General features: G+C 43.4%; 4 protein-coding genes across 4 annotated transcripts in view; 2 read left to right on the top strand and 2 right to left on the bottom strand.

Moving 5' to 3' along the window:
- Positions 1-13497: 13497 nt before the first annotated feature.
- Positions 13498-14565, top strand: LOC112350814 (mitochondrial substrate carrier family protein E-like). Its single transcript, XM_024687693.1, has 5 exons — positions 13498-13617; positions 13678-13843; positions 13894-14027; positions 14072-14317; positions 14371-14565. The coding sequence occupies exons 1-5, from the start codon at positions 13498-13500 to the stop codon at positions 14563-14565; spliced, it is 861 nt and encodes a 286-aa protein (XP_024543461.1).
- LOC112350809 (coiled-coil domain-containing protein 40-like) lies at positions 14566-17676 on the bottom strand. Its single transcript, XM_024687686.1, has 9 exons — positions 17392-17676; positions 17029-17341; positions 16795-16940; positions 16470-16751; positions 15691-16379; positions 15473-15602; positions 15209-15343; positions 14885-15111; positions 14566-14833 (listed from the first exon to the last, which is right to left on the bottom strand). The coding sequence occupies exons 1-9, from the start codon at positions 17674-17676 to the stop codon at positions 14566-14568; spliced, it is 2475 nt and encodes an 824-aa protein (XP_024543454.1).
- A 140-nt stretch (positions 17677-17816) lies between these two features.
- LOC9656887 (ras-related protein Rab-23) lies at positions 17817-18921 on the top strand. Its single transcript, XM_024678867.1, has 7 exons — positions 17817-17847; positions 17899-18028; positions 18081-18175; positions 18235-18442; positions 18512-18594; positions 18648-18719; positions 18774-18921. The coding sequence occupies exons 1-7, from the start codon at positions 17817-17819 to the stop codon at positions 18905-18907; spliced, it is 753 nt and encodes a 250-aa protein (XP_024534635.1). The 3' UTR covers positions 18908-18921.
- Positions 18922-18933: 12 nt separating this feature from the next.
- Positions 18934-22444, bottom strand: part of LOC9656886 (probable phospholipid-transporting ATPase 5) — a 4466-nt gene continuing 955 nt past the window's right edge. The window contains 10 exon segments of the mRNA XM_024678796.1: positions 18934-19782; positions 19861-20052; positions 20099-20197; positions 20251-20376; positions 20451-20660; positions 20715-20814; positions 20870-20958; positions 21013-21289; positions 21353-21463; positions 21510-22444. The exon segment at positions 21510-22444 is cut by the window's right edge and continues 99 nt beyond it. Coding sequence (XP_024534564.1) covers positions 19105-19782; positions 19861-20052; positions 20099-20197; positions 20251-20376; positions 20451-20660; positions 20715-20814; positions 20870-20958; positions 21013-21289; positions 21353-21463; positions 21510-22444 — 2817 coding nt within the window. The 3' untranslated portion in view covers positions 18934-19104.

Here is a 22444-nt window from a genome sequence, read left to right as displayed (position 1 = left end):
AATGACTGGTTTATTTGAACTTCTCAAGAAATATGTTTTATGCTATAAAGTAGTCGAACAGCTCTCAATTACATATCCAGATTAATCAGACTAAATTTAAAAAATAAATAACCATGCTTCATCAGGATTCTAATTAGGTGCTAGTAAGATATATATAGTAGTCATTATTCCAAAAGCATTAAGAAAATTTAAAGCTTTTAATAATTTGCCATAAGATTATCTATAGCCAAAACAATTCAAATCAAATACAGCTAAAAATCTAGAAAATTCCAGTTTAAGAATACATATCTATACTTACTATTCATTAAAAATATAAAGAAGAACATGATTATATTAACCTAGATTATTAAATTATTAATATTTTAATTATAAAATGGATCTAACACATGACTATATACATATTAAAATTATTATATTTTATATATGATATATTATTCATCACATTATTATCATTTTCTGTACACTATAACGGTGAATGATATAATAAAGTTTTTTTGTTAAAAGAAGAAGTAATCCTGTATTGTCAAAGAAGTGTCAAAATGTCATCATGCATAATAAAGTTCCATTTTTTTAGTTGCCCTAATCCCAAATTCGAATGCATGCCATTAAAAATTAACACAAAAGTAATATAACTATTCAGTAACTACATTACCAATAATTAAATATCTATATTATTTGAATTTATTAAGACTATTGTGAAATTTTTAAATTTTTTTAATCTCATCATTTGAATTTACTATGGGAGGACCCTAGAATAAATTCTAAGTTTTTTATTTTTTTAAGCTATCTGCTATTTGTATGACATATTGTTTCTCCTTTTTATCTATCTATTTTTAATTTTTATTGTACCCATTGAATAGCTCACCACTTGATAAGATTTAACATCCTTTTAGCTGTTGAATCTGTGATCATAACAAATACAACTCAAAAACAAAATCAGTCTATGCTATCAAATTTTTACCCAAGGAACTTCATCTGCTTGGATGTACCAATAAAGACTCTTTAGCTTATGGAACTGCAGAAGGTGGCTTGAGTTTTTCTTTCATTTCTAAGAAGAAGCTAACAAAGCTTTTGCTTGTAGTTGCATAGATGCATAGATGGTGAAAACTGGTGGCAAGGCCATGCACATGCTACTCAATTCCCAGCCAAGGCACTCTTAAAAGGATTGATTCACCAGGTTTAATATTTGTAGTATCACAAGTCTCCCTGCAAGCTGACTTGGTCACTTAGAGAAACTGAGAGACAGTCTACTTTCTGATTGAGTTGAAGGAACTCAAGTTGGTTGTTTGGCTGTTGTTGCTATTTGTGAGATTGAAACACCAGAGGATCTTCTCATCAATGGCCTGGGACATGGATGCATCCTTGCCAACACTGATTTTCAGGGGTTGTTCATGTAAGTAGTACTCATTTCCTACAAGTTTGATACTCTACACAAGGTTGGATCATTTGTCTGACATAGCAAGGCATGAAATCTCATCATTAACTCCTCACTATGGCCATGCTGATGTGGTGGCAGCGGCCAGAGAACTTGCCTTCAAGCTACATAGCCCGAGCTTCAGGTTTTGAAAGAAAAAAAAAGGTTGTTCTTAAGTTTTTTTAAAAATAATATACATTGTTGTATCAAGATTATCATTTATAAATAAAGTGTTAATATTGATTTTTACCTCTCTAATTCTTCATTCTCTAAATTAGATTGTTGATACTTTGATTATAAAGAACATAAAAATTAAAAAATAAACTTAGATCTATGATATTATATATATTTGTTTTTAAATTATAATGTGAAATAATAATATTAGATATATAATAAAAATAAATATCTTTAAAAATTGGACCTGCCTGATGTTAATTAACATGTGGTGTGATTGTCTTAGCCAACCAATAAAGTCGAACCCAAGAGAGGCACTAACAGAGTTGGAGCCAAAACCTCTCTGATACCAAATGTAAGCTCCTGAATTTGGACTTCTTGAGAGCTCACCCAGCCCAGTACTATGCAAACCATATATTTTATATATTTGTTTTTAAATTACAATGTGAAATAATAATCAATATATAATACAAAATAAAAAATAATTTTTAAAAGGAATTATTAAAGAAGTTATAATTAACATATATACAGCTGAAATTTATATTCATTTTAAGCTTGATATTTTTTTAGGATATTTATAAATGAGAATAATTTTCTTAAGTCTTCAAGAGTAGAGTTTTCTAAAAAAATAATGATATTTTTGAGATATCCTTAAGAATTGCATGTTTGGAATATATAGATCACCAAAGGTTTCTCTAAATAGCAAAAAAAAATTACAAATAATATTCACAAAAAATATTCTAAAAATTTACTTTCCGATATAAATACTAATATGTTTTTCATAGATTAGAAACCTTCCTTATTCTTTCCTGCTTCAAATACCAAATCCAATTTTTTTTTCTAAAATCCTTCTTTAGTCCAACTATCAACTTCTTATTTTACAATATTCAAATTTCACTATTCTGTAATGGCTTACTACAAGGTCTCATCTTCTCTCATTTGCAATAATGTGTTAGCTTGGACTATTGAAATAGGAGATTGTGATTGTAGGATACCATTATTTGCACGAACTTGCCTCCACATAAATTAAATATTTAAAAAAGAAGCATTGCAATGCTATTACATAATCTTGATGTAAGAAATGGTTTATGTAATGGCACCAAACTGCTAATTACATAAGTGTTTAGATCTTCTTGATGATGCTGCTGTTCTCAACATTTGGTCCATGGTCATAAAAGCTATGCATGTCCTCCAAAGACCTGTGATGAGAAACATTTGGGACTTACAAACAGCCTCTATAATGTACTTGGCAAGCCTGCCTTTGAGTATCTTCTTGTCTTTGAGTTTCATCCTGTTGAGTAAGAAACTTTGCTGTTGGGATCCAAGGCAGTCCACCTACAAACCCCAGATAAAGGAATAATGGCACAAATAATAGATCTTCACCTGTAAGAACGAAGTAATGGACGACAATGAAGATTTGAAGCTTGGCAAGTTCGTAAGTTTGATTTCCCATCCCAAAGGGTATGAACGTGAATGGAGATGCTCCATATTTCTAGTGAAAAACCCCAGCCAGAGTTACAGAGCATGGGTGAGAATCTCGTACCTCCCAGCTGGATTGAACTTTTCCGGATCAGGGTGGATCCATATGTACTTGTCTTAGCCACGCTTCCAAATCACTTGAACATCACTTGAAAATCACTTGAGAGAAGAAGCAGACTCACCATTAAACTCGAGGTCTAACAAGGCTCTTCTAAAGACCATTGGAGATATTTTTGCAAGTCGCAGTGTTTCATTGACAACCTGCAAAAATAAAAAATAAATTCAGGAATAAAAACAGGGGAAAATGGACTGACACTAGATAGGTAGCGCATCCTTCTGATGTATAAAAGGTTGAGCATTTCCCCTTCTGAAATGACTTTAGCAATGTTGTCTTGCTCGACCTAAAGAAGAAAGATTACATGTATGAAGGAAAGTTTGTATGAAACTGCAAAGGTTTACCTTCACTTTCTCAAACACATCAGGCTTTTGCCTTATGAAATCACCAGCCACATGATGACATGAGCCGTTGAGTCGTGACCAGCGTTCATGTAGATGTTGAGCATGTCTATGATATGAGCGTCTTCCAGCGCCTCTTTCTTGTCATCCAGCTGATCCATGAGCAACGAAAGAATGCTTGTTTCTGTGGCTTTCCAGAAGCGCTGGTTGATCACGTCCTGGATAAGCTTGATGAGCTTTTGCCTCGGCCTGAAAAATGGGAAAACGTCACAAAGCTATGATGTACAACGCATATGGGTTTGTTGTACGCAGTGCCAAGGAAGTTGATGGGGAGAGCCTGAATGCCTTGGTTGACAATGTAGTACAAGGAGAGTCTCTTCCATGTCGAGACTGGAGTCTTTCCCATATAAAATGTAGAGGACAGTTAGAAACGTGAACTGTCATATCAGAAAAAACCAGTGTCAACAAGAAAACTAAGACAACTGCTTACCCTTCTCATCTCGGTAAGAAGAACGATCTTATCCTGCATAGACCACCTTGCAAGGCACGCTTTTATGTTGTTGACGATGAGGGGCACATACTGCTTGAGAGCTTTGGGATTGTTCACAGTGGGGTTGGAGCTTCAAGTGGCTCTTTCCAGTTAACCCCGCAAACAAATTTCGTCCCATGAGCGTAACAGTGCTCTCCCATCCTGTCTCAAAGCTGTCTTTACAAATTTGCATGCTGCCAGAACAGAAACGCGCGCCTTGTAAAACCCACTCGATTGCACCTGAAACCAAGAAAAAGCGCAAGTTAAACAAGCGAAAGAAAGTACAAGATCACTCAGCTTTGCAATGTAGTCGGTCTTCCAGACTTGAAGACTCTGAGAAAAGCAGCCACGTTGCCAAAGATCCCGGTGGAAGTGGAGGCTGTCCCGGCTTGAGCACCGTCTCATGGTACCACTTGTTGAGAAAACTCGAGAATGTCAGGAAGGCAGTGACTGCCACGCTGCTGTGGATTTCCAGTCAACAGCCTGGGATTTACTCAGCCAGTTATCTGGACAACTTGGAGGAGGAAGAACCCCTAAAATGGTATGGCATTGGCACTCAGCTATGGCATCTGATCGATTGACCGGCCACTCACGTTCATATCAGTGGCTGCAGTGATGATAACTTGAGAGTGCCAGTGCACAAAGCTGCTGCATCGCCAGTGCACTCCTCGCTGGGAAATTTCGAGCAAACACTTCAGCTCCAAAACTGTAAAACAGCTATACAACACAAAATTTTAGGATTTTATCCCACCCAGACCACTGCAAGAATACCGCAACCATAAACTCTGCCTTTCAATTCTATAACGATAGAAAATCTACAACAAACAATATGGAATTAGTGTACAAAAGTGGTTACAAATTCATCATACCTGGCTTCATATTTCAATATCCAAGGTCTGTAAAGAACTGTAAAGAACTGTAGGATCTTGCTTGATAAATTTGGTTTCCTTAAACCTAAAATTTCCAAAGCTACGAATCTAGAATTCAAGAGGTGCCACCGTTTTTGCCACCATGTAATGATCTTCACTGTTCTTTTGGAGCATCATAGATTAAGTCTGTTCGATTGGGAGCATCCACCATAAGTAAAAATGGATATTCTAAAAATGGAGACACTGATGCCAAAATCATACTCCCTTATTTAAACGTGCTATTGGCATATGGCATCTGGCATCGGTTTTGCCTCAGTCCCTACCAAAGGGTCCGCACCCTCTGTGCTGCCAGCATCCGTAGTTTTTCACTTTTTCTTTCGCTTCTCATCACGCTTTAGCTTGCGTATGAAAGTCTCCAGCAGGGTGTTGGTCTGCGCCAATTGTCCTTCTAGAACGTCCAATCGAGCCTTGGACAACCGAACCTCGCCACCGGACTCCTGTTTGGAAGTTTCCTCACCGGAGTCCTCCTCATGCATGGATTCCTCATCCATAGGCTCTTGTTCAACCGGAGGCTCCAACTCTGGCGGAGGTTCTGTCTTTGCCTGGGTTCGCTTATGCCCTGCCTTTGCCATTTCCCAGCAATCCGCCTCTATCCTTCGCTAGAACTGAGGAAAAGGCTCCGATACCAAATTGTAAGCCACAAATTTTTCCTTTCTAATTTGCCAGCTTACCTTGTCTATCCGACCAACACTTCCTTGGCTTGTGCTAAGTTCCCTCGCCAAGGTTCTCGCCTATTGTACCAGCTCCTATTTGGTCCTACTTAGTTTTAGCTACTCACTGCATGAGCAATGGAGCGTTAGCCTTCTATCCACGGATTCCCAAATCTCTCCCAATCCCCCTCCCCGGGTTAGACTGGACTTAAGGTTTGGCTACACTCCCCACAGGCACAAGCAGCCAAGCACACCAAGCCTCCAAGTTCCTAACACCCCTTGGTACAACAAAACTTGATCATGGGACCCTCTAATCCCAAGCCTTAGGTACAACACTTGCTTCGGGACATCAAGGTGAAACACCGTGGCCTAATGGCCCGGTATGGGTACCTCTGCCCCCCCCCCCCACTTCCATCCCGAAGGGAAGGCCCAAGCCCCTAGGAAGGGCGAGGACCAATGAGCCACAAGGTACTCAAGTGGGGCACCACTCCACATGAGTTGGGAGCACTGCAGTCAGTTTCCCTTTCGGGAGTGGGAGCTGCTCTTGAGCACTTCCCTGGGTGGCCCCTCCGACACCACCCAAGCCCATGCTCACTCCCACCCAAGGCCCCTCGGCCCCAGTCTCAACCTCAAGTCAGTTTGGAAGCACCACTGGAGAGTTCCTTCAAGACTGGTTCCTAGACCTCACTATCCCTACTATACTTTTGGAACCCCTGCAGCCCCCCCCCCCCCGGGAGACGCACGCTTTGGGCTTTCACCCCTTGACCCGTATTAGTATTTGGACTTAGTCTCAGATTCGATCTCGGAGTTGATTTTGGACCCGACTTTGGATTCAGTCTCGGACTCGATCTCAAACTCGATCTCAGACCCGATCTCGGACTCGATTTCCGACTCGACCTTGGACTCGGTCTCGGACCCGATTTGGATCTTGGACTCTGTCTCGAACTCGGTCTCAATCTCGGTCTCCGATTTGGCCTCGGCTCGATCTCGGACTCTATCTCGAACTCGATCTTAGAGTTGGTCTTGGACTCGATCTTTGACTCGGTCCCATCCGATGAACTCTTTGTCATTTCGGTCAAGCTTTCGGGGATCCTTTAGCCTACGACATCTCGGGGAGTCGGTTCTTTACACAAAGACGATGCAATTGTTGAAAAGCATCATCACAGTCGTCAGCATGTCTGAAGGCGCATTTGAAGACATCCGAGAGAACACTCCAATCCCCATGAGTGGCTGCACTAAAACTATTGTACCACTGCAATGCTGTCCCTTGGAGACATGTGGAAAATTCACACAAACGTTGAGCATCATCCCAAGAATGATATGTGGCAATCACCGTGAAGTGATCAAATCAATGGTACATGTCATCCCCAAGATTCCCACGAAAGAACTCTGGCTGAACACGAGGATTGGCACCAAGAGCAGGAGGAGTTGTACCATGTGCCGTGAATGCCGCCATCAACTGAGTTTTGTTGTTCAATTGCATATAGCATCAAGCAATTGTACCAACTGCTGCTCCAGAGTTAAAGGAGGAGATTGCTCATCTACCATGAAGATGAACGAAAAAGAAAAAGCAAAAGAAGATAAATGACAAAAAGCTAAAAGGAAATGGTAGATCTAGACAATACAGAAAGCTAGATCTAAACCAAAATCCCAAATCCAAGCACTCCTCGAGGACAATCAAAGATGCCACTCACGTCCACCAATGTGAGTGCTTGGAATATGGAAAGGGAATACATAAAATGTGCATATCTATTAGCCCAAAAACCCTAACTTATATACAAGAGCGAGTGGTTCAGATTGAATCCAATCCGACGTTTACGAAAATCCCACTATGCTAATATTAGTATACAGCATCATAGCCATACACTTGGCCCTCACAGAAGTTTTTTAAAAAATAATGAAAAATATGCAACTTATTCACAATGAAATATTTTAGATACTGCTAAAGAAATAAAAAAAAAAACAAACACAATTTTAAATATTAAAAAAAATAATTTAATATTTGGGCTGTAGAAGGTTTTTAGTTCAAAAGCATATAATGGATTTGGAATTTGAAGCAAAAAAGACAATATAAGAGAGGTTGCTACTCTTTTGAAATAAAAATTAGTATTTATATCAGAAAGTAATTTTTTTTCTGATACTTAGAGAAATCTTTGGTGATATGTATTTATAATCCAAAACATGCAATTTTTGAGGATATCTCAAACATATCATTATCTTTTGAGAATATTTATAAGAAAGAATAATTTTCTAAATCATTTTAAGTCTTCAGAGTAGAGTTTTCTAAAACATCCATCTTAAAATTAATATAAATGTCAGCTGTAAATATGTGAATTATATGTTCATTTTAAAACAATTCTTTGGAAAATAATTTTTATTATATCTTAATGGTATTATATTATACTTTCAAAATATTAAATATCATTATATTCTTTGTGTACATAGTAATATATTAGAGCTCAGTTTATACTTTTATTATTATGTTCTTTATAATCTAAGTATCAACAATCTAATTTATGATGCAAGAGAATGAAGAAGTAGAGAGGAAAAATGCATAAATAACACTTTATTCACAATTGATAAGCTTGATGCAACAATATTTATTATTTTAAAATAAAAATAAAAAACTACAACCGTATATTTTATTATATATTAATAATGTAATTTTATTAAATTTATAAAGAACCATAGGCAATTATAATAACGTTATTATGTATATAGGACCTAAGTTTATAGTTGAAATATTAATCATTTTATAATCTAAGTATTTTTAATCATGTTATCCTTTAGATAATTGTTGAATAATAAGTAATGTTTAATAATTTAAAAGATATATTAATATTAAATTGAAAGTTTTTAGATATTTATCTAAATACGATTTAAAAATCCTTTGGCTAGTGACAATCTTGTATAAAATTGTTAAGGGTTTCAAAATTTCTAAAAGCTTTTGAAACAATAACTTCGATAGATAGCTTACTAGCATGTTATTACCTAATGATAATCCTGATTAAGTATTTTTTATTATTTTTAACTTTATTCCTACCAGTCTAGATATTTAATTTAGAACTGTTGTACTACTTTTTAGCCTAAATCACTTTTCTTAAAAACTTCATATAAACAAGTTTTTTTATTATCTTAAACTTTCCTTCCATTTATCTAAGTTTTTTTTTCTCAAGTATTTTATCTCTTGTTCATTTAATTTTTATAAGAGTTCTCTTTTATATTAAAAGTTATAAAATGTTTGACACACTATTGATCTATTAGTAAAGTATGTTCTTATTAGAAAGGTTTTAGGGTGTATTAATATTTTAATTTATAAGTAATCTAATATAAATGGTTTTTTAAAAAATGTTATTTTCTATCTTTCCCAGTAGAGTTGTATCATTCTCATAAATGTGACACATAGTTGTGCTGTATTTGGAAACCATTAAGAAACTTCAAGTATTTATTATCTTTCACTAATCGAACTTCTGGTTTACTATCAGGAAAATAGTGATAAAACACTATGTAACATAAATACACTTGAATAACTTATAAATTTAATTAACAATATTTCTATGTTTAGTATTATATTGTATCATAGTGTTCCAGGTATCAGTCTTGCTAAAACTATAATAAATTTTTCATGATTTGTCATTACAAAGTATTATTTCTACATTGGCCTTGAAGGTTGTTTATGTATGATATAAGAACCAAAACCTCTTAGTACACAAGAAGAAAGGTAAACAAGAAACACAAGCTACTTACTTAAGGTTCTTTATAAATACACAACTAAAGCAAAACATTTCATGCACCATATAACTATAGCTCAAATCTTACTTTTTGAAGTATTGAATATTTAATCAATCTAATAATATTTTTATAATAGATATTTCTTCTTTGACCAGTAATGATAGAGAAATTACATTCCATCTCTTGTGTTGCAAAAAACTATAATGCATTTCTTAGATTCTGTCAATTTATATTTTCTCAATGTCTAGAACCATTCTCTTGTTGCCTGATTATGAGTTATAATATAAATCTGGTAGCAATCTAGATAGATTTACTTATATATGTTTTTAAATACAAAACCAGATATATAATACAAATTCTATTATTCTTTAGTAAGTTATGAATGTTAGAGGCATCATTAGAGTTCAGATAAAAAGAATGAGAGTTCCAAAATACTCATATTAACAAAAATGGGTTCTTTTTTTTTCTCTGATTTGGTGATGTAAAAAGTGCTTAGTTCTTGATTTGACAGTTGATTCTATTTTTTAGATTCCCAATTTGATAAAACATGTAACGTTAATAGCTATACAAATCCTTGAGGTCTTCTTTGAAATGAGAAACCGTCTTTATAATTCTGATTTAAAATGGATCTTGTATTCTACTAGCAAACATTTCCAGTCAAAAATTTCCCACTAATTTATCTAGTGAAAATGTAATTTTAGAATTATCTAGTCATCTATTTATTAAATATTATATACCTGGATTATAACTGAAGCAACAATCTCAATCATGAGTGTGAACTCTTTCATCTGTGGCAATGCCAAGGATCCCAGCTTTTTCTTGGAACTTTTCCCTGTACCAATTCTCTTGGAGCAATCACACTAGGGGCCCATGATGTGGAGGTGCTGCTTGTGGACCATCACTCTCCAAGTCTTGCTCCTTTTGATCACCACAACAATTTCTAGAAAACTTATTCTGCTGTTGGTGCTGCTGATTCCCCAGGTGATTGTGTAGTGGATTTAAGTTGTCCACCATTTACTAAAATAGTGTTATGATATCAAATAATTGAAAATGTGTGTATAATTTATTTATATTAAAATAAAAAATTGATATAAAATATTTCTTACCAAATATTATTTTCTACCTTTTCCAGAAAAGCTGGATTCTCTGCAACATTGACAATTTAGGATAGACGTGAATGGAAGGCAAAGATGACATCTTCCTGATATTTGGATTTGCATCGAATATTATGATGGAAAATGAGGTTTGCAACATGCCCACCTTTCAAATTGTATGAAGTTGTTTCTTGGTGTGGTCCTTATGTAACATGGTTATGAATGGAGAATGCCATCTCAAAGGATAAAGAGAGCCAATCTTGTAAAATTCAATTTGAGATAGCTAAACATTATAAGCAAGGATGAAGCAATAGCTTACTTCCAACAAAGCCCTCTCCAACTTTGACCGCTCCTGGGATTGGCCAGAGACCATGGTATTCTATTCAAGCATCAGTAAGTTATCAGTTTTATAGTTGTTCATGTAAATTTTGTTAGCATCATTTACCACCAGCTTGTAACATAATTACTTATTTTGCTTATTGCTGATTTACATCTTTGTCTCTGTGGTGTCCCCAGAGAGCAGCCACTTAGTAGGACTTAAAGAGCTGCATTGAAGGTAAAATGTTGTCATACAGGATCATTCTCAACTGCTGCTGCTCATTGGTTGTGATAAATCTTGAGAAATACAACATAAAGAGAACACCACCTTGTTCAGGTAGTAATAATATCGGCTCTATGTCAGTAAGGAGTGAAAGCCAAGGAGTCGGTTAACAGTGACAAAGAGTGGAAACAATACTGGACCAAGGAAGTGGCATAGTGGAAGAGAGGCACGAACAAATGCTTGACACTTTTGCAATGGGACAGATGCTCAAGCTAGTCTCCAGTGTTGCTAGCTTCTACAGACTAGAACATCTCATTTGCTGCTCTTCTTGGACGAACTAAAAAGAAGAATGAAGCAGCTCATGGCACCCTTGGAGAAGAAAACAAAGGAGCTTACATTTAAGGGGGAAAGGCAGTAAAAGTTTAAGTTTTTCAAAATCCCTGATGTAGGCATGAGTTTATTCCACTGGGAAAAATTGCATATCACATCATGCTATTAAAAAGAAAATCCATTTCTCATTTTGAAGTTTCACTGTCTCAAATATAACTGTCTCAATAAGAAATATTAGACTCTTTTTAACTTCAACAATTCAAGTATGAGCATGTAATTAAAAGTGACCTTTGGAGGTTACCTTTGTACCCACCCTATAGAAACTGGTGTAAGGATGTTTCCAGTTAGTTACAACAATGTTACAAGCTCTCACCAATCATCAATTGTGAGGTATAAAATGGATATTCATTTTCCCAAATTTATGGTATATGGTTTTCTAAAGATTGTATCAAATGTTGTGGCAAGGTAAGTTGCAAGTTTATAAAGTTTGATATAACATTCAGAAATTGATCTTTTAGAAATTATACTTGTGTAGTGGTTGAAGCATTTTATATAAAGAGAACAATAGCAAGTTGCATAATCTACAGATCCACTGATGCCTCATGATATTCTTCCAGATCCCCATTGAGTTAGAACCTTAACTTAGAACCTTAACTACTGGGGATGATTACATGTATGGCTATGATGTAGTTATAATACTAATTAGCTTAGTGGAATTTTGAAAGCTATCATATTTGATTCAATCTGGTTCATTTGCCTCAGCAGGGTTTTTAGGATTTGATTCAATCTGGTCCATTTGCTCCTATATATAAGCAACATGCAAATTTCTGTATTTCAATCACTCACAAAAGAATCGAAGCTATTTGTTTTGAAATTCAATAATTCTAGATTACTATCTAAATTCCTTCCTCTAGCAACATAATCTTGGTTATGCTGCTATGTGATCGATGCCACAGGGCTAGTGGGGATGCACAGCAGCACCTCTGGGATGAAGGCTGGCGCCTCCAGGCCGTGGCACACCAGGCCATTGCTTGGGACCAAGACGCTCTCAATTTGCCATCAAGGTGTGTGTAGATGTGCACACTCAAAAGGTGATCCTGGTTTCTTTCTCTCAAATCCTAGCAGTAACATCCACCCAACAGCAACTCTGATGTGCATTTTTCTTCTGGGACAGCGATAGAGCAAGCAACAGCATTATTCATTATTGGCAGAAAAGAACCTATCTAGTCACTCATGTAGAACATTGAGAAGAACTTTTTCTCTTTCTGTACCTGGAATGCAGTTCAAAGTAAGGGCAACTTAGAATGCAGTTTAAGCCTTTTTTTAAAGTACTCTATACACAGCGAGACTAACTTTAATTGCGCTCATGTCCTCAATATTTACATCCAGCAGTGTTGTTTCTGCACACTTGTCATTGGTAAATCTCTATGTCTGTCAGGACTTGAGCATTGTGTAGTAGTCAACTCTTCAGCTGGATTTGGCCTCAATGCACAATGCATCTATGAATGTCCTTAAAGGATGGGAATAAAAGTCAATTTAGCTTTGTTCAATGAAGCTTTTGCAATGTCGGGTTCTTCTAAATAGCTACACCAAAAATTGGAGAGCAGTTCCTATTTTCCTCATTAGCCACTTCATGAAGGTTTCACATAATTTTATTTTATAGAAACTCAGAGAAGGCACAATCTAACAAAAGTTCATGCCAGAGTTTTCTTGCAGCTCCTGGCTGTGACACAAGTGGGACGGGGCTTGTCTACGATAGGATGAAGTAGCAGAATTTGAAGGATCCATCCATCAACTGGATAAACAATTATGCCGCACACTCCAAAGCTGTCTGCAAAAAGAATGCTCAGACAGGAGCTCAAGAAAGCAAAAGAATCGGGATTCCAAATGCAAGTCCATTTCATGACAAGTCGGTTCAGAAACACAGGAGCTACTCAGCCAGGTTGACGATAGAGTTTGAAGGGCTATGAAGAGATTAAGAATTTTAAACAGAAAGGTAAGTTCTGCTTGCTGTACCCAAGCATTTAGACGAATTGGGCAGAAGGAAGCAAGAAATTTTTTCGCTTATCGTGGTTTTTCTGCTTGAAAAGACGGTTGAACGGAACCCTAGCCCCTTTTGTCTAGCAAGCACAATCTGTGTGAATTCTTTCTTAAATTGTAAGATACTCAATGGGAAATGGGAACGACTTTCGAAGCGACGTTTTAAAGCAGATGACGGCAGCAGCTTGCGCTGGAATGCTGGCAGACAGTCTGGTTTACCCGTTGATGACTGTTAAATCTCGACTGATGGTGATCCCTTTGGCACAATCTCCTTCTTTTGCTATTTCCTCCTGACAACAACCCTTTCAGGTTGGGGGATCATACAAATACAATGGCCCATTTGACGCGTTGACTACTATTGCCAGACAAGAGGGATGGAGAACTCTTTACAAAGGATATGCTTCTGTTGTACAAGTTGCTCCATCACAGGCTTTGTACATGTCCACGTACCAAACTATCAAGGCAATCGTGCCAGGTCTCTTTTCTTTGTCCTCTCTAGTGCGACATCTAAGCCGTGCTCCGCAGGGGGTCAAGAAAATCCTGTTGTGCACTTTTGTGGAGGCCTCTTTGCCACACTGGTGCAATCGCTAGTAAGCGTCCCCCTTGAGGTTGTTCGGCAGCGACAAATGGTTCATACGGCTGGACAGCCAGCTTACAAGGTTCGAATGTGCTGCATCGGTTGTCGAACTTTTGGTTGTGTCAGGGTTCTTTAGATGCAGCGCGGACGATATATGCACAGGAGGGATTAGGAGCATTGTACAGGGGTTTCCTGCTGGCCCAGATGGTATGGGGTCCTTACAACGCCATCTATTTACCACTATGGGAGAGAACAAAGATGCTTGCGGTCCGATACACGGGAGTGGAGTCGAAGGAGCAACTCGGCATGCACTGGGAGCTCTCCAGCTCCTTTCTTAGTGCGTCCGTTGCTAGTGCATGCACAAATCCAATGGTTGGCAGCTCTCCTTCCAATTCATTCTCCTCAAGGTTTGGAATTTCCCACAGGATGTGGTAAAGACTAGGTTACAAGTGCAAGGCAAAAGCAAGCAGTACAAGGGCACGCTGGATGCGGCTCAAAAGATCTGGAAGAAAGAAGGAATCAAAGGTTTTACAAGTGGCATGAGCTCAAGGATACTGTGGGTGGGAACCTCGTGTATGGTCATGTTCACAGCGTACGATCAGTTTATGAAGAGACTGTGATTATATCTCGAGGGCCAAGCGTAATTGTACCAACATTGTGTCGAACTTGGACCAGAGCATCGGTAGGTCGTCCTGGAAAGAAAGCAGGACTTCGGTCAGTATCCCTGCTTTCTTACGAGCTTCTTCCCAATCCGTGTCAAGGTCTACTTTAATGGCGACCTTCCACTTGTTTGCTTGAAGGTCCTGGTGTCTCTTGACCATGCGGTGGTGTATAGCAGTGGCCAAGACCTTAAAGGACTTGACGGGCCGGGCAGCGACCAGCCTCGACCTGGACACAGAAATCCACGTATAACAAGCACGCGACTATAAAGGAGCAAACCTGAGCGCCTCCTGCTCCTGCTGGATTGCTGTTATGGCGTTGTCAATCTCCACATGCTTGTCAGCGTGTGTTTGGAGCTGAGACTGAAGCCGAACCATCTTCTCGTCCACAGCTGACGCATCGGCGTTAACCTCCCGTATGTTTCTCTTCAATTCCATGCACGCTTTGGTGAGAAGCGCCTCTGGAGCGTCGGGCTCGTGTGCGGTTTCCTTCCTGCTGTTGCTGGCCTGCACGACATGCATGCAAGCGCGCGTGTGTGTGTAGCCATGGATTCGAGTTGCAAGACACCTGCACTTTGATGCCGATTGACTTGCGGTTGAGAACCCGCGTTTGAACTTCGGCTACTAGCTTCTCCTTCTGAATGTTGAGGGCATTAAGCTCCCACTTCAAGCGCTCGTACTCTTTCTTCATGGCTCCAAGGATAGCAGATGGCGACATCATGGCCTGGAGAAGGGCTGCCTGCGAGGAGCAACCAAGACTTTATATGTATTCTGCCCGGCACGAGCCTACCTGGGTTTCTTTCTCAAAGTTGATCTTTCTCTTCCATAGTATGACATGGTTTTGAAGCTCTGTGACCTCACGACTAACGTCCGATTTCTCCAAGTTGCAATCTTCCCTCAGGTACTCAATCCTCAGTGCCTCTTGCTGCAGCTCCTGGATGGCTAAATCGTTGCTGTTTTTGAGCAGGAGGTTCTCCTTGGTCAACATTTCCTTCATGCTGGCGTTTTTCGCTAAGAGCTCGTTGAGCCTGAGGAAAACAAGTGGAGTAGAATAATATGAGGTCCTTGAGAGTGGCGACGACATACTTGGTGACAATGCCGTGCTTCATCTGGACATTCTTGTCGACATCCTTGATGTACTTTGTGAGAGTTCCTAGGTCCTTTTCCAGCCTTAACTTGCGTTGCTCCAGGGTAATGCGATCCTTGTCCAGCTTCCGGCCTTTCTGCGCCAGGGCATGGTTCTCGGTGGTGATGCTGACAAGCTCCGTTTGGATCCCCAGCCACTGCTTTTGCAGTTCGGACGAGGCCCGTATCTTGACGGCAATCTCGTAGCGGATATTTGCAACAATGTTTTCAAAGGGGGTTGCGCTCTTGTCCACCAAGTTGGCAGTGAGTTTGTCGTACTGCTTGTTAAGCTTGTCAATCTCTTTGGTCTTGACATCGATCTCGCTGTGCCGCTGCCGGGTTTCGGCTTGCATCTTGGAGATGAGCGACATCTTTTGCTGCACCTCGTCGTCTAGCGAGGCCAGCGCATCGCTAATGGTTTGGTTATAGCTTTGCACGGTCAACGTGTCCACCCGGATCCGTGCGAGCTCGTACTCGATCTCCGTCGCCATCATGTGCTCGTGCCTGATCTCCTGCCGGAGCTGCAGCGTTCCTTGGACGACTTGTTGGGCCGACCTCTCGAGCGTGATTTGCTCGCTGAGCCCCACCAGCATCTTCGTCTCGAGGTCATTGATTGTCTGGCACTGCTTGAGGTAAGCCTTTTCAATCACCTGCCCAAGCCATGCATGCATCAGCAATGCTCACAAGACACCTATTGTTACCTTGTAGTCTTGCTCGAGGACATCCCTTTCCTCCTTCACCTTGACCTCGCTCCTCTCCGTCTCTTCCATTGTCAGCATCATGGCTGCGTACTTTTGCAGCACGGTGTTGCGCTTAGCAGCGACTTTGGTGATCCGCTTGTTGAGATGCTTGATCTGCGAGCCATACTTCTTGAGCAGCGCCAGCTTGGTATCGCCCTTGTCACGCTCCAGCCTTATGTCCTTGCGGTACCGGTGTTTCTCTCCCTGTATGGACAGGTCTTGCTCTCTTTGCTTGCTTGCAGCATCCACCAAGGCCTGGCTAGACCAAGCAGCTAAAGCAGGCTGAATGAAGCCAGGAGCAGCAGAGCATATTTCAACATGTTACCTGCAGGGCCTCGTCGCAGCGTCCCAACACAATCAGTGCCGACTTCCACTGGTCGGTCAGCTGTTTCTTCTCTGTATTGATACTCTCCATTTCAATTCCAAATTCCGACAGTGCCGCCACAGCCATCTTGGTCTCCCGCTGTTGAGCTGTACACACTCAAGCCACACACACACACACACACACGCACACACACACAAAAACATGTAGCGCAGGTCGGCTTTAGTGTTGACATACCTTCGAACTGGGCCCTGCACAGGGCCTGCCTCTGGTAGTAGCGCCTCAACCGCTCCTGCTGGACGGCAATGTAAAAGTCTTGGTCCTTTTTGCCTTTCTCGGCTTTGGAGATGATCTCCTCCATGGCGTATGTGGCCCGCCGGCTGACGGCGATGTCGCTCTTGAGCTTGTCGTTGTAGCTGTCCACCTGCTTGAGCGTCGAGGCCAGGTTGTCCAGGTCGATGTGGCACGCCTCGAGCTTGTCTTGCATGGCGTTCATCTCGCTCCATCTGTCCTTGTATGAGACTTGAGCATCCAGCAGTTGTGCCTTGGCCTGGACAAGGATGATTCAAAGGGCGGTGCAAACTTTGATTAGCTTAGAACCTTTTCCTGCTCTTCCACCCGGGCAGCAAGCACGTCCTCGGTCTTGGTCACAGCAATGTGGATGCTGGCCAGAGTCTTCTGCAAGCCATAGAGCTGCACGCCCACTTCCTCTCTTCGCCTGGTGGCGCTGGCGAGGAGCACCTGTTTCTCCCGGACCCTGTCGCGCAGATCCTCCTTCTTACGGGACAGCTCCGCCCTGAGGGCCTCCTGAGCCCCGACCAGCGATGGATGCTCATTCAGCTTCACCACAAGCTTGTCTTGCTCCTCCTCACTGCCCGCCGCCATCTCTTTTGCGGGCGGCAGGGGTGTGCGCAGCCGGCAAAAAGCGCGGGAGGATGATATGTATCCCCTCCTCCGTGCAAACAACAGACAAGCCCTAAAACCACGTGGCACCACCCGTTTGGAGAGCAAGCAAACTGCCCACCATGTTCGCAATGCAAGAGGAGGACTTCGAGAGTGCGTACCTGGGCGTCTCGCCCGTGCGACTAACTCTTGTAAGCTTTCTAGGGGAGGTGAAGGTGGTGGTTGTGGGCAACGGCGGCGTGGGAAAAACGAGCTTGATCCGCCAGTTTTGTAGGGGGCACTGCCCCATCGAGTACAAGAAGACCATCGGCGTCGACTTCCTGGAGAAGAGCCAGTAACCATCGACTAGGAGTCGTCTTGTGTATGTGCTAACGCACGCAACTTAGGTTCGTCAAGGCCTTGCAAGAACAAGTGAAGCTCATGCTGTGGGACACGGCGGGGCAAGAGGTATTCGATTCCATGACTCGCGCATACTACCGAGGTCAAGTGAGGTTATAGTTTGCCCCCTTTTGTTGGCGGCCTACAAACTTCCTCATGCAGGCGCCAGAGCTGCCGTCCTTTGCTTCTCCACGGACGACAGGCAATCCTTTGAATGCGTTAAGACATGGAAGAAGAAGGTACACAAGCACGGAGGTATTTACGGGCCTACACTCAGTTTCATGCACCAGGTGGAGAGAGAATGTGGAAAGATTCCCATGGCACTGGTGCAGAACAAGGTTGATCTCTTGGACCAGACCGTCGTGAGCAGGTGTTGCTTCCTTCCATATTCCATATGAGCTATACAAATACCTTCTCACACTCCCGGTTGAGAATGCAGGCAAGAAGCTGAAGCCTTGGCCGAGCAGCTGGGACTCCGCTTCTACCGGATTTGTGTCAAGCAAAACCTCTACGTGGCGGATGGTATGCCATTCCTTCCTTTTACTGATCAAGAACCCTGGGATTGCATGTCGCAGTGTTTGAGTACCTTGCAGAGATGATACTGCAACGGCACGACGATGCCCCATTGCCATCGACCACACCAGCAGGTATACGTGTGTGTTGGGACTCTCCGTTATGGTAGGTAACAACTTCTGCAGCAGGTGTTCTGCTGAGCGGCCACAATGCGCAGCGGCAGCAGCCGAAAGATTTCTACAAGCATGTACACCAAAGGTTTCCCGAATCTCGCATAATCCGTAGCAGCAACAAGGTGATGAGGGACTGCACCATTCTCTGACGTGACGGGGTGACTGACATGAATGAAATGAATGAATGAATGAATGAATGAATGAACGAACGAATCCAGAACGGTTATACCATCTAGGAACGTCGTCTGTATGTATACTAGGCTGCGTGTGTACAGGCAGGGTCGGTCCTCGCGTCGTTGTCGTCCTAACAAAATTTGGATTGTGTTGGTGTACGCGTCTGTGAGCACTATGGTGTGGTGGCGGTGGTGGTGTCCCGGATGGGAGAGAAAAGGTGGTGGCGCCCCTTGTTCTTCTTCATGTGCCGGATCCGCGCCTCCACCCGCGCACTGACCCCAATGGAGGTCCTCTCCACGGCCTTGGACCGCTCCCGCAGCCACATGCCTGGATCGGTAAAGTCCCGCTGCAGGTGGCGTATCTCCTGGATGATGTGGTGATCCATGGGCTTGAAGGTGCGCTGGAAGGCGGTGAAGAGGAAGTAAGGGAGGACGCAGGCGAGGGGTATCAATGCGGTTGTCAGCCAGTAGACTGGGGCTGGGCCAAGGCCGTCGCGCAGCACCATGTAGGCGGTGGTGGAGAGGCGCGGATCCACAGCGCCGTAGAGCAGCAAGAAGATGTACCAGAGGCCGATGCTCCCCCAGATGACGAGGTGCTGGATCCAGGTGAAGTAGCTGATGGCCAGCGCCACCTGCGCGTTGACTGTCCACACCACACACGTGTACATGCTGGCCCCCAGAATGGCCAGCTCCGCCACCTCCCCACCCCGCCGGAACGCCGCCACCCGGTACAGGCCTGCCGCAAAGACGAAGGTGACAAGCGAGCTGTAGACGCCGTTGGCCATCCAGCCCAGGATCCGGGACCAGCTGAAGAACAAGTTCCTGGGGCCCTGCTGGTAAAGCGTCGGAAACTGCACAGCACAGAACACCACCAAGCCACCATCAATCCCTGTCCTTCGTTACACTCGCTCGCTCGCTCACTCACTCACCATCAGGCACACTCTGGCCGATACGTCTTGCTCAAAAACCCCCAGCGCAATCACCGGGAGCGACGTAAAAAACACATTGAACAGGGACATATACCAATCGTTGTATGCAGTCTGACCCGAGAAGCTGGTGTACGCCTCGTAGTAAAACAGGGTGAGGCCAAACGTGATGTTCTTGTAGAAAAAGTAGCAAATCTGTAGGGATGCATTGGTCAATGAGTGAGGCGGGAGCCAGGCTTACCATCTGCGCGATACGCTTGTAACACCAATGCCCGTGGACAATGAGCAAGCGCTCCAGGAACCTGAACTGTGCGATAGAGAAGTCGCTGGCCATGACTGCCTGCAAACACCCACTGCGGTTAAGGAGCATCCAGAAATCCAGGATCACCCTACCTGCATGCCTTCGAGACCACTGATGCCAACACCTATATCAGCCTCTTGGATCATTCCCACGTCGTTGGCTCCATCACCAATGCTCAGAGTTGTCCGTCCCGTGCCCTCCTTCACAAGTCCCGTCACCTGTTTTGCCACGCGCATGAAATCAAGGATGAGAATCCAGCACAAGGGTGGGAGCGAGCGCGTCAGCACTGTACCAGCGCCTTCTGCTTGGGAGAAACCCGGCAACATATAACAGAGGCACAGTTGATTGCCAGGCGTAGCAGCTTGTCTTTAAGGCCATCTTCCAATGCATAGGCAAGTGCTTTACCATCAATGATCAGCGCAAACGCAGCGTCGTCGTCAGTCTCCAGATCAATCTGGCGCTGGGCATTCGCAAGCTGCTGGCTGATGCTCTCTTTGGATGCCTACAGCAGCAGTGGTTAGTGCAAAGTGGAAGTGAATCATCTGTTTTTCTTCACCTTGGCACTGGCCTCTTTGTTGCCAAATTGTTCAGTGGAGCCACTGTCCAACGTCACAAGAATCTGCTTCATCCCTTGCCGCAACAGGCTGCATGCGAAGCTGCGGGCATGCAAGAGAGTATGGTTAAAAGAGGAGTTGGGGGCGACCAACGTACCCAATGTTGATGGCAGTCTCTAGCTTGTCGCCAGTAAGCACCCATATCTTCAAGCCAGCTTGGGCTAGCCGATCTATGCATTCAGGAACCTGGACGGATAAGCGGTGCGTGAGAAGAGGAGTGGCGCCCCCAACCAAGCTTACCCCTTTCTGCAGCTTGTCCTCCACGGCAGTGGCACCCACAAGGACCAGGTCCCTCTCTATCATGTCGCATGCAGCATCTAAGAGCTCCTCTCGGCTTTCTCCAATGGTGGTTTTGGCCTTGAGGAAGACCGCGTTCCATTCCCTGTACTCTGCGTCGTCGAGCTTGCGGTACGCAAGGATCAAGGTGCGCAGGCCGGCCTCGGCATACTCGGAGAGATGGCTTCTTGTCGCAGCTTCGAACTGACGTCCGTTCTTGCTGAGCTTGTCGAACATGACGCTGCAATGGGAGAGGGAGGGTGGTGACTACAGAGAGAGAGAGAGGCTACACTCAAAACAGTACCTGTCTGCACCTTTGGAGAAGAGGAAGGTGTTACCTGCATCGTCCGTTACAATGACGGACATCCGCTTGCGGGTGCTGTTGAATTCCAGCAGGTTGAGCAGCTTGTATTCGCTGAAATGCAGCGCACGTAAGAAAGAAAGCGAGTCACGTCTCTTACCGGAGGGTGGTGGTACCATTGGTATCGCTGGGCTCCCGCACGAGCACGGTCGACTGCGTGCGCTTGTAAAACTGGAAGCCAAACTCCCTTGCAGCAACAACAAACGCCAGCTCGTCCGGCGATTCCGCCTGGTAGCTCACGTCGCCCGTTTCCTGGCTCTCCTCGGGGATGACAGTGTGGCAGACTGCCAGGATTCGGAAGAAGGTTCGAATGACGGAAGAGTGCGGCTGGTGCAGCCAGTTGCCATCCATGACCCGCTCATCGGTGAAGTTGAAGCCTTTGACGAAGGGTGCAGCATGGGCCATCTCGAAGTTCCCGGGGCTGGTGCCGTGGCTGCTGCTGCTGCGGTGGTCGTGCTCCTCCGACCCTGCATCCTGCTCGTGCAGCTGCTGCTCCCTGCCGAGCCTCTTGGCGGTGGCCCTCTCCACTTCGGTGATCCCCCGGCCGTAGGAGACGCCGGCGATGGAGCACTTTCGAAACTCCATGACGTTGCAGGTGAGCGTGCCCGTCTTGTCCGAGAGGATGGTGTCCACCTGGCCCAGCTCCTCGTTGAGGTTGGAGGTGCGAGCGTGGGCGGGGGTGTCGGTCACGTCGTCATACATGGCAATATCGTGGTTGATGAACATTGCCTGCAGCACCTTGACAACCTCAATGGACACGTAAAGGGAGATTGGGATGAGATAGCCATACAGGATGAGCGCCGTGATGAGGTGCAGCAGCGCCGCCAGCTGCGGGCGCTGCGGGTTGAAGTAGACGTCGGCGTCGGAGGGGCGGAGGTACCACCAGCGGGGCATGTCGGCCTGCGTCATGACCCCGAAGACGATGGAGCCGAGCAGCGAGATGAGCAGCAGGACGCTGAAGAGGAAGTAGATGATCTTGTCCATCTTGCGCTCGATGCGGCTGCGCTTGGAGGGCGCCTCCCGGGCGTTCTGCAT

The sequence above is a fragment of the Selaginella moellendorffii genome, unplaced genomic scaffold, assembly GCF_000143415.4.
Source record: "Selaginella moellendorffii unplaced genomic scaffold, v1.0 SELMOscaffold_1, whole genome shotgun sequence".
NCBI lineage: Eukaryota > Viridiplantae > Streptophyta > Lycopodiopsida > Selaginellales > Selaginellaceae > Selaginella > Selaginella moellendorffii.
This window is presented reverse-complemented; position numbering and strand designations above follow the sequence as displayed.

Excerpts from the sequence above, each read along its gene's own strand:
- LOC9656887 (XM_024678867.1), top strand. The coding sequence starts at position 17,817 with ATGTTCGCAATGCAAGAGGAGGACTTCGAGA. Across the intron at positions 18,176-18,234 it reads GACTCGCGCATACTACCGAG|GCGCCAGAGCTGCCGTCCTT; the intron begins GTCAAGTGAGGT and ends TTCCTCATGCAG. Across the intron at positions 18,720-18,773 it reads GCCATCGACCACACCAGCAG|GTGTTCTGCTGAGCGGCCAC; the intron begins GTATACGTGTGT and ends CTTCTGCAGCAG.
- LOC112350814 (XM_024687693.1), top strand. The coding sequence starts at position 13,498 with ATGGGAAATGGGAACGACTTTCGAAGCGACGTTTTAAAGCAGATGACG. Across the intron at positions 13,844-13,893 it reads TATCAAGGCAATCGTGCCAG|GGGGTCAAGAAAATCCTGTT; the intron begins GTCTCTTTTCTT and ends CGTGCTCCGCAG. Across the intron at positions 14,028-14,071 it reads CTGGACAGCCAGCTTACAAG|GGTTCTTTAGATGCAGCGCG; the intron begins GTTCGAATGTGC and ends TGGTTGTGTCAG.
- LOC112350809 (XM_024687686.1), bottom strand. The coding sequence starts at position 17,676 with ATGGCGGCGGGCAGTGAGGAGGAGCAAGACAAGCTTGTGGTGAAGCTG. Across the intron at positions 16,941-17,028 it reads GTGCAGGGCCCAGTTCGAAG|CTCAACAGCGGGAGACCAAG; the intron begins GTATGTCAACAC and ends GAGTGTGTACAG. Across the intron at positions 16,380-16,469 it reads CGGAGAGGAGCGAGGTCAAG|GTGATTGAAAAGGCTTACCT; the intron begins GTGAAGGAGGAA and ends TGGCTTGGGCAG.